A 13,114-nucleotide genomic window follows, 5' to 3' on the forward strand; every position below is an offset into this window, starting at 1 on the left:
AGTCCTGTTAATTTAGACAAGGCCTTTCACCCAACACAAACACAATCAGATGCAGAAGGACCAATGGCACAATCAGCTATTGGATGCAGAAGGACCTATGGCACAACATTGTGTTGTGTCTCTCGGATGTTTTGCTGTGTCATAAAAGGTGTTTAGAGGTGAAAGGTTCAAACAAGCAATTAGACAATCTTTGTAAAGGGAGTTTTTCAGGTTGGAATTGCTTACAAGTCATGGCTGGTGTGACTTCAAACTCACTCAAAGAAAGGCAAGTATTAAAAAGCATGGGTCTTTGTTAAAACTCCTTGTGGGGAGCCTCAGTTGATGAACAGTTTGACAAAACTCCTCCAGCAGTCTTGGTTGATGAACAGTTTGAATCTTGCCTCTTTGTTCTGTTCACTTGTTTGCTTTTCCAGTCAACCTCCTCATCTTTCCCTGCAACCATAAAACAGGCTTCTTCCATGTTACAGCAAGGGAATGCCAATGTAAACATTCAAAAGACCACGTGGAGGCCATCGCACACAATGAAACTTGCAGAATGGAGGGGAAAAAGGTTGCACAATTGACAAAAGTGTGCAAGCTGGCTATCAGATGCAGAAGGACCTATGGCACAACATTGTGTTTTGTCTCTTGGATGTTTTGCTGTGTCACAAAAGGTGTTTAGAGGTGAAAGGTTCAAACAAGCAATTAGACAATCTTTGTAAATGGAGTTTTTCGGGTTGGGATTGCTTACAAGTCATGGCTGGTGTGACTTCAAACTCTCTCAGACAAAGAGTTAATGGGCACAAAACAGACATCAAAACACTCCTGATCCACAAACCAGTTAGTCTACATTTTAATGGCGTGGGCCATTCTGTTAATGACTTAAGAGTTTGCGTCTTATTGAAGAAGAATTTTCACACTGCTTTGGAAAGAGAGGCTGCTGAACTCTTTCGTATTCAAATTTGACACATTAACACGTGGTTTGAACTGGGATGCAAATTTTCTGGGACACTATAGGAGCTCTTTTGCATATTTGGCTTAATCTAATTCTTGACTCCCCCACCTGCCCCTCTGCTCTCTGATTTGCTCACCTTGATAATTTTTTTTCTGACTTGTCAACCTTGATTACTATTTTTGGTTCTCTGTGCCTTAAATATTGAGTATGTTCTGGTATGGCTATGATCTGAAGAAGTGGGTCTGTGCCACGAAAGCTCACCTAATAAATTATTTTGTTAGTCTTTAAAGCGCTACTTGACTGCTTTTTTGTTTTGATAGTATATAGACTAGCATGGCTTTCTCTCTGTTACTAATCAACATGCGAGTCCTTGCAATGTGCGATGTAGCTGATGTCTCTGTTCATACCACGTTGAATAGTGACAGAGAGATAGCTGTGTTAGCCTGTAATCTATCGAAACAAAAAAGCAGTTAAGTACCACTTTAAAGACTAACAAAATAATTTATTAGGTGATGAGATTTCATTGGACAGACCCACTTCTTCAGATCCTGCACAACACAGGCCACAAAACTTCCCAATAATGATTCCTACAGCATACCTTCTAATAAAACACCCAGTCTTTACTCCTGAGGGCACTCTGCACCAAATAAATAAATATTCTGAACACAGTACAAGTTGAACCTCTCTAATCCGGCACTCTCTTCTCTGGCAAACTATGCAATCCAGCATGATTTTAGTTAGCTGGATGACCGCTTATCATAGGCATGGCCAAATTTCCTGTTGTCCCATAAAGTTTGTTTACAGCCACCTGTCCTGTTCTATACTGTTATTTAGTTGTAATTCACCCCAAATGTCTTCTCCAAACCCAGTAAGCAGTGGACATGTTGGTAATGTGCTAGACAATACTGACCTCCCATCATCTCACAAATTCTCTCATCTGACACCAGTCAGGTCCAGAGGATACCGGATGAGAGAGGTTCAACCTGTATGTTAAAATTCTGCAAGCTTTCTCAATAAATGTGGAGGCTTTAGCACAGCAATGGGGAGCACAGGCCACTGGGTGCATGGAGGTGGGAGATCACCCTGCAGCCCTCCTCCCCCACACCGGTACAGAGAGTCAGGAGTGAAGCTTCACTTGATCCCAACAAAGCACAAGAGCTGGGGATGCCCCCGAAACTTCCGAAGCGCTGCACCAGACACACTAGGTGAGGGCAGGCAGGCTCAGACCAGCAGGATCTAAGTGTGGAGGAGCTCAGTGTGGGCCGATCTACCTGTGGAGTAATCTGGGTGTGGGCAGCTCAGTGGGGGATCTGGATGCGCAGCGACTCGCTGAGGGGTTCTACGTGCAGGAGCAATGGGACCCTGCAAAAGGATCCACATGAAGGCAGTTGGGGCTCAGTGGGGAGGATCTGAGGGTGGGAAGCTCAACAGGGTAACAGGGGTGGTTCTGGCTGCTCAGGGAGTAGGCCGAGGTGGCTAGGGAGTCCAGGTACAGCTGGTTAGGGCTCAATGGGGTGTCTAGGTGCAGTGTGCTCTTCAGGCCAGTCCAGGTGCAGGGGGGTGGAGCTCATTCAGGGTGGGGAGGGAGTAGATGAGCTGATTAACAGGGAGAGCCCCAGCTGCTGTTACTGCTAAAGGGACAACACTTGCTAGCCTACTGTTCTCTCTCCATTTCCCTGTCCAATTCCTCTGTCTCTTCCTCTCCTTACTGTTCCCTACCCCACTTACACCAAAAATGACAAAATATTCAGGTCACTTCCAGTCTCAAGCAACCAGTCACTTACCCCAGATCAAACTGTAACGTACAACTCACACCACACACACCTGTAGCCTGTCTTGTAATAAACTGACCAAAAGAAATAAGAGGAATTTATTTACAAGTTAAAGCAAGCAAATATGTACACACAAATGAATTACTGTCTACGATTCCTAAAGATGACTGAGATGCAGTTATCTATAACTTCAAAATGTCTTTCCGATCAGAACCAAGGATAACCCCAGAGGATCTCTGCCTTAGTTTAGTGTCTCCGGCTCTGGGAGAGCTCAAATAATAACCCAGTTCTGCTTGTCAGCATCTTTACATCACCTTCTCCTAGGCTATGTCTACACTACAGCAATTTTTTGAAAGAAGTTCTTCCAGACGATCTCTTCCAAAAAAACTTCTTTGGAAAGAGCATGTCCACACACAAAAGGGGATCAAAAAATCAATACGCTCTTTTGCTAGAGAGCATCCACACAGCCTCTACCCTTTCAAAGAATGGGCTTTGGGATCGAAAAATCTGCCAAAAAGAAAAAAGGGCCCACAGAGTGTCTACATGCCTTTTTAAAAAAAAAAAAGCTTTGAAAGAAGTCACTCTTCCTGATCCAGGAGTGGAAGAGGGCTTCCAGAAGAAGAGCTGCAGTCTTTTCATTTCAGATTGAAAGAGTGCATTTTGTGTGTAGACACTCCTGCATGTTCTTTTGAAAAAGGGCTGGATTTTCCAAAAGAACTTGCTAGTGCAGATGCAGCCCTAGAGTTCAAACTGATGGGCTGAGGGTTCCTGCATGCAACTTCTTCACGGGTGGATGCAACAGGCAGCAATGCCTTTTGTCCCAGCTGGCCCATTAAGTCTTGACAACTCTTCTCCATGAGCAGAGGGAAAGTACTCTTCCCATCTGGGCTCACACGTGAAGAGCAGACATCTTTACAATTCTAAAATAACACTTATTTTACCTGATAGGATGGAACTGAGATATTATAGGTGAGATTAATGCTTGTAGCAACTACTTCAGAGAGGCTAAACACTAACTATATTCTTATAAGGCTAATGTTGGTTTTGGATAAAACTAACATATAAAGGTGAACTGGTTTGGCTTCCAGCTATGACTTTGCCACAGCTAATGACCCCAGCCTTGGTCAGAGCATCACACTGTGATCAAGTCATCCCTTAACCTTCTCTTTGTTAAGCTAAATATATTGAGCTCCTTGAGTCTATAACAATGAGGCGTATTTTCTAATCCTGTAATTATTTCCATGGTTCTTCCGTGAACTTTGTCCTATTTTTCAACATCATATTTGAATTATGGACACCAAAATTTGATATAATATTCCAGCAGCAGTTGCACAAGTGCCAAATGAAAAGGTAAAAAAAACCTCTTATCTTAAATGAGGTCCACCTATTTGTGCATCCAAGAACTGCTTTAGCCCTTTAGACCAAAGGATATTATCAAGAGCTAGTATTCAGCAATCAAACACAATCCCTAAATCTATTTCAGAGTCACTGCTTCCTAGGACAGATTCCCCCATCCTGTAAGTATTTCCTATGTTCTTTGTTCCCAAAGGCTACACTTCCACTAGTGCGTTTTGCCAACAAATTCCTGGTTTTGTCAACAAAACTAGTTGGAATGTCCACACATGAAATGCGTTCTGTCAACAGTTTGTCAACAAAACTCAGCATTTTCGCCTGCAGCATTCTGCCTCTCAGCCATGAGGCATAACACTACTGTTGACAGATTCTGTCGACAAAAAAGCTGGTTGGACACTCTGGGGAGCCTTCTCTCGACAGACAAAACATCCAGAAAAAACGGGCAGCCCCATCTGCTGTGCTTCTGGGGACCTGTTTTGCCAACAGAGCAATCAAGCAGTCCAGCCATTCTGTCAAGAGAGCAGCATGCTCTTCCAATTGGCTTTTACATGGGGCCACACTCTGTCGACAGAAGTTCTGTCAGGAAATCTCTTCTGACAGTGACTTTTGTTGACACATTGCTGTAGTGTAACTGCAGCCAAAGGTGTGTTGTTTGTTTGTTTTTTTTAACTGATTTGTCCTCCTTGCTTACTGTTTTTGGTTCTCTGTGCCTTAAATATTGAGTCTGTTCTGGTCTGGCTATGGTCTGAAGAAGTGGGTCTGTCCCACGAAAGCTCACCCAATAAACCATTTTGCTAGTCTTTAAAGTGCTACTTGACTGCTTTTTGTTTTGCAGCTGAAGGTATTTGCTTGCACTCAATTTATCGAACAGGTCATTCTGTATCTGTGACCTGCAGTCTTCATTAATTACATTTTAAGAAATAACAATCTTGTTCTCAAAATCCCAGGGTTTACATCCTCAGAGTAGCTTCTTGATGAGTTTTACACCTGAATCTTTACTCCTCATTCCTGATACTTAAAACCAGTCTTTGCAAGCAAATTGGCAAGTATAACCTGGAAAAGAAGGCAGTTGCTGATCTTCCTACCTATATTCACAAACAGCCTTTCGACGCAAGAAACAGTACCGTACAATTTTGCAGTCTTCTTGTCGCAGTCTTCCCTCACACAGGATTGTGCATTCTGTTTTCCAGCTCCAACTCACATTGCATGGTTCCCTTCAATGGCTGGCTGAGAACTATTTGAATTGAGACATAAACAACCCATACACCAACAACACTTGAATGCTAATTGTCTATTGCATTAGAAACTAAAACAAAATCAAATTTAATAATATGCTGTACTTTTTTCTTTTTTGCTGTATTCAGTAATGTATCTTAAATGGGATGGCTTTACCAAGGCTCTTGTACAGGGAATGAGCAAAAAACATTGCCTGTGCTAGGGGAAAAACTGAAGGGGCTCTATATATTAGACTAATAAAAGTGCAGGGGAAAATGGTTGTTCTTTCCACCTATGTAGAAAGAACAACTGGTCCTCCTCTGGTTCTAACAAAGAAAACATTCCAATGTGAAACAAATGGAGTTCAATTTTTTTTTTTTTGGTGAGATTAATTTCCTGCCATAGCCCTCATCCTGCAAACATGTATAAGCATTAGGCTTTGTCTACACCTAGCACATTTCTCAGCAAAACATATCAGTCAGGGGTGTGAAAAACATGCACATTCACACTCTTGACCAACATAAGTTCCGCTGACAGTGCTATGTCGAAGGGAGATATGCTCCCAATCAGACAGCTTGCTGCTCTTTGGTGGCGGAGGTTAAGAGAGCAGCTACATGGGAGACTGCAGCAATGCAAGTGCAGCAGTACAGATGTAAAGTTGGTGATGTAAACATAATCTTTAGTAATGTCACAGACTAGGTCTGAAGGATCAAGGACACTTGAATATTCAAAATCTCTGGTAGCTGTGGACAGCTGAGAAGTATGGTGAAAATTAGTATCACAGCTGTGTGCTTGATAGATGCCTTTGGTGAGGAATGGCGCTGGGAAAATACCAGACTGTTATCCAAGGGCTTTCATTGACTTTTGAGAGACAATAGTTTGAATGTAGTGAAACTTGTTGGAGGTCTAAGGAATATGGCCACAAGTGTGAAGATGATGCACACACAGTTTACATGAAAGGTTAAAAATACTGTTGTGAGTTGAGTAAAGCCATGGTATATAGGTAGGGTTAAAACTTGTTCAAACTGATGTGCGAGTATGCCTGCCATTTAAATAAGAAAGTTAAGGGACCGTACCTCAAACAGGTGTGGGAGGACGTGTCTGAGCACGGGAAAGAACACACTGGCAGCAAGGACAGACAATTACAGAGCAAGAGGCACAAGCAGACAGCGAGAAAGATAAATAGTATCTGGTGAGTACAGTGACTCTGGGGAAAGCAAGAGAGCTTTGGAATTTGTTGGCTAAAGAAACTTCGAAAGTCAGACAGACACAAAGAAACTTCAGTTCGCAGAAGCTACAAAACTGCTCCTGTTAATCCTAGGTCCGACTGTGCTCCAGGAAGCGGACCGTTGGAAATGAACAGGGAGAGGCCGAGGAGAACACCAGACCCCCCCGCCACTTCTGCTGTGAAGCGCCGGAGCCCCTCAAGCCGGATATTTTACGAGTTAATTGCTCAGGCAACCACCCTCCGCACGTGCCCAGTCCGCGCGGTTACTGCTGCAGGAGCAGACTGAACAGGGGCCACGCTCGCGCAGCGAAGCGCCACCGTCGGAGCCTCGCACGCGCTGGGAAAGGCGGCCCCCGTTTTAATCCCGGAGGGACTGGGACACTCGGCCAGGGCACATACTCACCGCTGGGCTGGACGGCCCCGGGACACTGGCACAGACACACAAACCCCTGCGCGCTCCCGCAGTCGGCCACAGACACGCGCGCAGCGCCGCCTCCAGGCCCCGGCAGCCCCCGCGGGCCGCGCTCCGGCCAGCCCCGCGGCCCGGGCGCACGTGGTCGGCGCGCCAGCCCGACCACTGCGGCCTGCCCCCAGGCGGGGGAGGAGACTGAGGAAAGGGGGACCCAGCCCGGCCCCAGCGGCGTCACAATGAGCGCCGGGCAGACCCAACAATCAGCGGCTGCTCAGGGCGCGGGCGGGGCGGGGCGGCGCGCGGCGCTTTCCGCTCTCGCAGGCCTGCCCGGCACCGGCTGCCGCAGCCAATCGCTGGGCGGGGAGAGCGCAGGTGGGCGGGGCCGCGGCTGCCTTCGCCGCCGCCTGCGGCTCTTTCTGGAGTGGGAAGCGATGGAACAAAAGAAGCGCTGAGCGCGGCGGCGGCAGCAGCGCCCAGGCCGCGCCCGGTGCCTCCCGCCCCGCGTCACTCGGTGTCCCCGGCCGCGGCATGGAGGCGGCGCTGCCCCGCTAGGCTGCGCGGCGGCGGCAGTAGGACCCGGACCTAGGCGAGCCCCTCCCGCCCCCGCTCGCGGCCATGCCGAGCGGCAGCGCCGCCGCCTGCCCCCAGGGGGAACCCCCCGAGGCCCCCCGGCTACCCCAGCCGCCGCAGCTGCTGCTCCGGCAGCCGGACACGCTGCTGCTGCGGGAGCGCCTGGCCGGGCTGGGCCTCCACGATCATGGCCTAGCGGGCAGCGGGGAGGCGGCCGCCCGGCAACAGGCCCGGCAGCGGCTGGCGGGGCTGCCCGCTCCGGTGCGAGAGACGGGGCCGGCCGGGGCGGCGGAGGAGGAGGAGGAGGAGGAGGTCGAGGACGAAGGGGACCTGGAGCTGGAGGAGGAGGAGGAGCTGCTGGCGGAGGAGGAGGAGGAGGACCCGGCCTCGCTGCTGCTGCTCTCCTCGTCCTCCTCCTCCTCGCCCTCGCAGCCGCCGCCGGGGGCCCCGCCGCCGCCTCACCCGCTGCTGCCCGGCCTCGGTTCCGTGCTGCTCTCCCCCGCCGCCGCCTTCGATGCGCAGGAGGCGGCGGCGGCCGGAGCGCTGTACGGGGCGGAGGATCCCCCGGGCATGATGGCGGCGATGCTGTCCCACGCCTACGGTGGCGGCCTAGGCGGGGGGCCGGCGGCGGCCCCGGCGCTGAACGGGGAGCAGGCGGCGCTGCTGCGGAGGAAGAGCGTCAACACCACCGAGTGCGTCCCGGTGCCCAGCTCCGAGCATGTGGCCGAGATCGTCGGGCGTCAGGGTGAGTCGATCCCGCCCGGGCGAGGCCAGCGGGAGGGGGTGCGGGGCTGAGGCCTTCCCGCTTGGTCGGGTGGGGGGAGCGGAGAGGACCCGGTGCGGGCCGGGGTACGCCCCGCAGGTGAGGCTGCAGCCCGATCAGGCCCTGGAGGTGCTGGGGGCTCGAGCAGGCTCCCTGGCGCTGAGGTAATCCTGGGGCATGGGCAGCTGGGGGGAAGGTGATCCTTGGGGGGGCTCGGGGTGCGCTTGGAGGCTGCGGAGCGGGTGGAGATGTGGGTCGGGGTGAACCGGGGCCGGGAGACTCGCTATCCCGGTGGAGCATCAGGGCGAGACTTGCCAGGTGGCTAGACAATAGCAGCCTGGCTGGGGGACGGGCCACAGGCTTTGCTGGGCGCTGGGTGGGAAGAGCTCTGTGTGGTGGGTCGGTAGGGCGGCAGCGCCTGGCGGGGAGCTTGCAGACTGCCAGAGCCAGGGCGAGCAGCTCTCACTGGCCTTTGCAAGGTAGGGGTTTGTGTCTGTACTAAATGGAGTGGGCCTCTGAGAGAGGAAATTCACCAGTTCAGTGGCTTGAAGCCTGGGTGCACTAGTGGGGCATGGTTGCAGACCTGAGCTGCACAGGGTACTGCTGGTAGAGGGAGTCTGCTTAACAGACTGGCATTACCAGCCTGATGTGGATTGTAGAGTGTAGTTTCTCTCCGTTGGAGAGGGGTTGCTGGGCCATACACCGGCACAAGCCACTGCCATTAGGCAGAGGTCAGATTGTGAAGGGGCAGCACTGTGATCTCTTTTTCTGGACAGCCTGTCTGAATCAGACTGCTTGGTTAAACTTGATGAAGTTGTTCTTTTTTTCTTTCAGTTTTAGTAGCTGCAGCTATTCAGGTTTGCAGAATGGTATGAAAGAGCTGAATGAATGCTTTTCTTCATTCTCAGTCAGTGGGGCAGATTCTCCAGCTGGTCCCTTAAACTAACTCCCTGTCTGGGGGATACAATAACCAGGACTCAGGATTTTTGGGAACAGGCCCTTGCATGTAATAAAACATGAGACCAGACTGGCCTGGGAAGCCTGTATGAAGAACTGAGTGCAATATTTGTTCAGACTCATCCATTTAGTGGTGATTCCTTGGCTCTGTGTGTGAAACTTTAAAACATACATTTCAGTATAATCTGGTTGGGCACAAATAGTTTGTTTTGCTTTCAGTATGATTGGGATTTTTGAAAATAAAATCTGTGATCTAGCAGAGTTTTCAGAATCTGGCCTAAAGTTAGTAAATTTTAAACGTGAGGGTCTCATTAGCTTCTGTGGGACTAATATATGAATGAAGATAGTCACTTGCCTGAATGTTTGCAGAATTGCATGCTTAATTCTGTGTTATGGTAAACTTCTGGTCATGCTCATTCAGATAGATGTGATGAGACTTCCACCATGGGCAATAAGTGTGTGTTGTTTCCCTTGTTGCTATTTTTAACTGTTGCTTGTTTGACAGTGTTCTTGCCCTCACACTCCAGTTTTTGCTTCCTGTTGATCTTACTGCAAAGTCACATGTCTGTTTTCAAATCATACTTTCATGGTAAGGTCACGCTTGTGATGTCACAGGTTCAGTATTGTCTCTTTCTTGTGTCACATTGGGAGAGAAAGATGGGGGTGTTTCTGGAAAGTGTCAAAGAAATAGGAGAAATATTATAAAAGTGATTTTTTTTTTTTTTTAATTTGTGAAGGGAGTAGTCAAAATTATCAGACATGATTCCCTAAAGTTAGGCACCTAAACAAAAGTACTCTGTTCCTTTTCCCTTTATATATTACATTGTTTACAATTGCTCTGTCAAATAGAATTAAACTAAACAATCTTCCGCCCCTGTTATATTTTCTCGAAGAAATGTGTCCTAAAGTAATAAAATTAATCAGTGTGAAATGAGTGGAGCAAGATGCATTTTCAACACAGTTTATTCATTGGGTTTACTTTTCCCTCATCCTTTGTGTTATCAGTTCGGGCTGTAAATTGCTATGGTCAAGGGTTTTCTCTATTCATAAAAAGCCTATACACAGTACTTCTTTTCTTTACTTGAATTCATTTAACAAACTTCAAAATCAGATTATTAAAGTAGACATATGCTCCTTGATTTCCATGTGCAACAGGGTCTGCTACACAGGTATGAGGCCCTTTAAAAGTGTGTGTCCAGCAGAGCAACAAATAATGTCGGGATTCAGAAACAAAATGTTTTTCCAGGAAACAAACATGAGTGACTCCAAGCTTGGTCTCACACAATTGAAAACATTTTTTCTGTATTTTTCTTCCTCTTTCAGAGAATCATAGACACTAGAAATGAATGACTCATTAGGCCATGTAGTCTATTCTTCACCAGTTTAGTTTTGTTCCTTGTAGTATATTCTTCAGTACTTTTTTCATGTTTTAAATGACTCTCAGAATGGCGTTTGTATGAAAACAAGATCTTTATTCATAATCTGAAGTCTTACTTTTTAGTTTGTGATAAAATAGTTAATTGCTGTGGAGTGGATTATGTCAAACAGAATGACAGCTTGGAAAGAGAGAACTGAGTAATGAAAATCATATCTCTTGTTACCAAAACACTGGCATGAAAGTATTGTTTTTTCTTAAAGATGTGTTGGCAATTCATTAAAGTCTGTATTTCACATAGGTAAAGAGTTAGTATAAAAATGGTGTATATCCACGTTTCTCAAACTGTGGGTCCTGGCCCTCCAGGGGGCTGCAGCTGGATTTGGTTTTTCTCTTGGAAAATTCAGGGTCCGGCCTTTTCCCCAGCAGAACTCACATTCTGCAGCCAGGGAAGCAGGAGAAAGGCAAGCCCTGGGGGAGGGGAGGGGCAGCAGTTGGAGAGTGTTAAGCCTGGTGGTGGGTTAAAGCTGTGGGAGGGAGGGCTAAGCCTGGGGTGGGTTAGGGCTGCAGGAGGGCAAGAGGTGATGGTGAGCCAGAGCCTTGCTCTGGTGGTAAGCTGGGCTGGGAAGGGGGTGGTTTGAACCAGGGCTGCATGCTGCGGGGGAGTTGAACCAGGGCCGGAGGAAGGAACCATGGCCATGTTTGTGGGGGGCAGGGGTTTAAACTGGGGCAGTGGGTTAAGCTGGAGCCATGTGCGGGTGGTGAGCCAGCAGCAGGGGGTTGAGCCAGGCCCGGGGTGTTGAGCAGGAGCCAGAGGCGGGGATGAGCCGAAGCCCTGAGTGGGGCTTGTGGGGGGCTGGGAGAAGTGAGATTTTTGACTTGCGCTTAACTCGTTAATGTGAGTTAAGTGCAAGTCAAAACTCTGCATTTTGAGGGTTTACTGTAGGAATCGGGCGTCAGCCGCCTAAGAGTGTGTTGCGTACTCTGGGCTCACATATTCTGAGACCTAACTGTACAACGTGTTTTAGCTTTACTCATGGAGCAGTGGAGGGCAGGTCACAAATTCATTTACCATTTTAGGGGGTCACAGTATCACAAGTTTGAGAACCCCTGGTGTATATGAAAGGAATGTTCAAAATTGCGTTTAGAAATACTCATTACTCTTCTAGTATTTACTTATTGAATCAAAGTGCTCTCTTTTTTTGTTCACACACTCTAGCCACATGTTGATAGAGCAATGACTCTCAAACATAGTTTGTGCATTTGCCACCGTCTTTTAAAAAGAGTGTTGAGGTGAATGGGTATGACGTCAAACCTACACACACAGCAGTTTGGGAACTGGTACTGAGATAAAGGCTAAATTCTTGTCTTCCTTACATTCATTTCACTGTTTCTAAGGACCTGCTGTTGCGTTGTTGAATGTAGTTATCCCATTATAACCCCTGAACATCTGGTTGCTTTCTGGTATCGAACTAATACAGCTTCTGTAACACCATGCATGGCTCTCCTGTTTTTATAATATCGTAACACAAAAATAAAGAATATTAATATACAGTGCTCATGCAGTTAAATGTGGTCTGTGAAAGATCCTACAGCAATTGCATTTGTGTCCTTCTGGTATTTATTCTTCTTCTATTATGTACAAATAGAACCTGGAAGATGTTTTCTTATGTGTTTCCTGATTGTTTTATCACTGAAATATCAGGACTGTCAAGTCTGGAGTGGATTTTTTTCTGGGGGACTCCTGGGATCTAAAGGGTATATTTATTGTGCACGTTTAAAAGGAAGTGTTAGGGTGATGGGAACTTACAAAAACATTCTTTAGCCTAGATGAATTTTTAAAGGACAGGCATGGTGAGTGGACTGCAGGTGTTCTTTGTGTAGCATAACAAAGCAAAAAAGGTGTAAGCTGGCTTTTATTTTATAGGTTATGTTTAAACTCTCAAAACACTTGTTTTTTTGTATTAAAAATCTTGTTAAGCACTTACCCTTTTGGATTGCTACTCCTGCAACTCTCCAGCAGACTTTGGGGGCTTGTATAGGCAACAGACAGCTTCTTAATGTCTAGGTACTGGAGCAGTTGGAGGCCTTGTTTACATTATGAGCAGTATAACCACATGTGCAGCCCCATAGCTGTGCTACTGTAACTTCAGAGCTCTGATGAGGAACTACAATGATGGGAGGGATTTTTCCATCACAGTAAGAACTCCACTTCTTGAGCCATGGGAGCTACTACAGTATTAAGTCTATCTACATTGTGCAACTCCAGCTATGTAGCTGGGGTTAAAGTGTCTTTGTTTGACTTGCTGTGGCTTCTACACCATGCTAGGTCTTTGGGAGAAACTTCTTCATCAGCTTAATTTGTTTCTCATTCTGATGGAGTGCTGGAGTTGACAAAAGAGTGATGTGAAGGCCTGCTAAAATCAATTGCACTAGACCCACTAAATCAACCTTGGTGGGTCAGTTTGCTGCAATTTAATCTCCTGGGTGAGGATAAAAGCCCTAAGTCAACAAACATTTTTCTGTCAGTCTAGC

At 47.4% G+C, this 13,114-nt stretch overlaps 1 protein-coding gene and 1 long non-coding RNA gene across 2 annotated transcripts in view; one reads left to right on the forward strand and one right to left on the reverse strand.

Moving 5' to 3' along the window:
• Positions 1-7,042, reverse strand: part of LOC142013245 (uncharacterized) — a 46,481-nt gene extending 39,439 nt beyond the window's left edge. Inside the window, exons 1-2 of the long non-coding RNA XR_012645591.1 lie at positions 6,906-7,042; positions 5,189-5,293 (exon numbers count right to left, since the gene is read on the reverse strand). This is a non-coding gene — a long non-coding RNA (uncharacterized LOC142013245). The remainder of the gene's footprint in view (positions 1-5,188; positions 5,294-6,905) is intronic.
• A 239-nt stretch (positions 7,043-7,281) lies between these two features.
• Positions 7,282-13,114, forward strand: part of MEX3C (mex-3 RNA binding family member C) — a 32,112-nt gene continuing 26,279 nt past the window's right edge. Inside the window, exon 1 of the mRNA XM_074995778.1 lies at positions 7,282-8,229. Within this exon, the coding sequence (XP_074851879.1) occupies positions 7,530-8,229 (700 nt within the window). The 5' untranslated portion in view covers positions 7,282-7,529. The remainder of the gene's footprint in view (positions 8,230-13,114) is intronic.

This window comes from Carettochelys insculpta, chromosome 5, assembly GCF_033958435.1.
Source record: "Carettochelys insculpta isolate YL-2023 chromosome 5, ASM3395843v1, whole genome shotgun sequence".
Classification (NCBI taxonomy): domain Eukaryota; kingdom Metazoa; phylum Chordata; order Testudines; family Carettochelyidae; genus Carettochelys; species Carettochelys insculpta.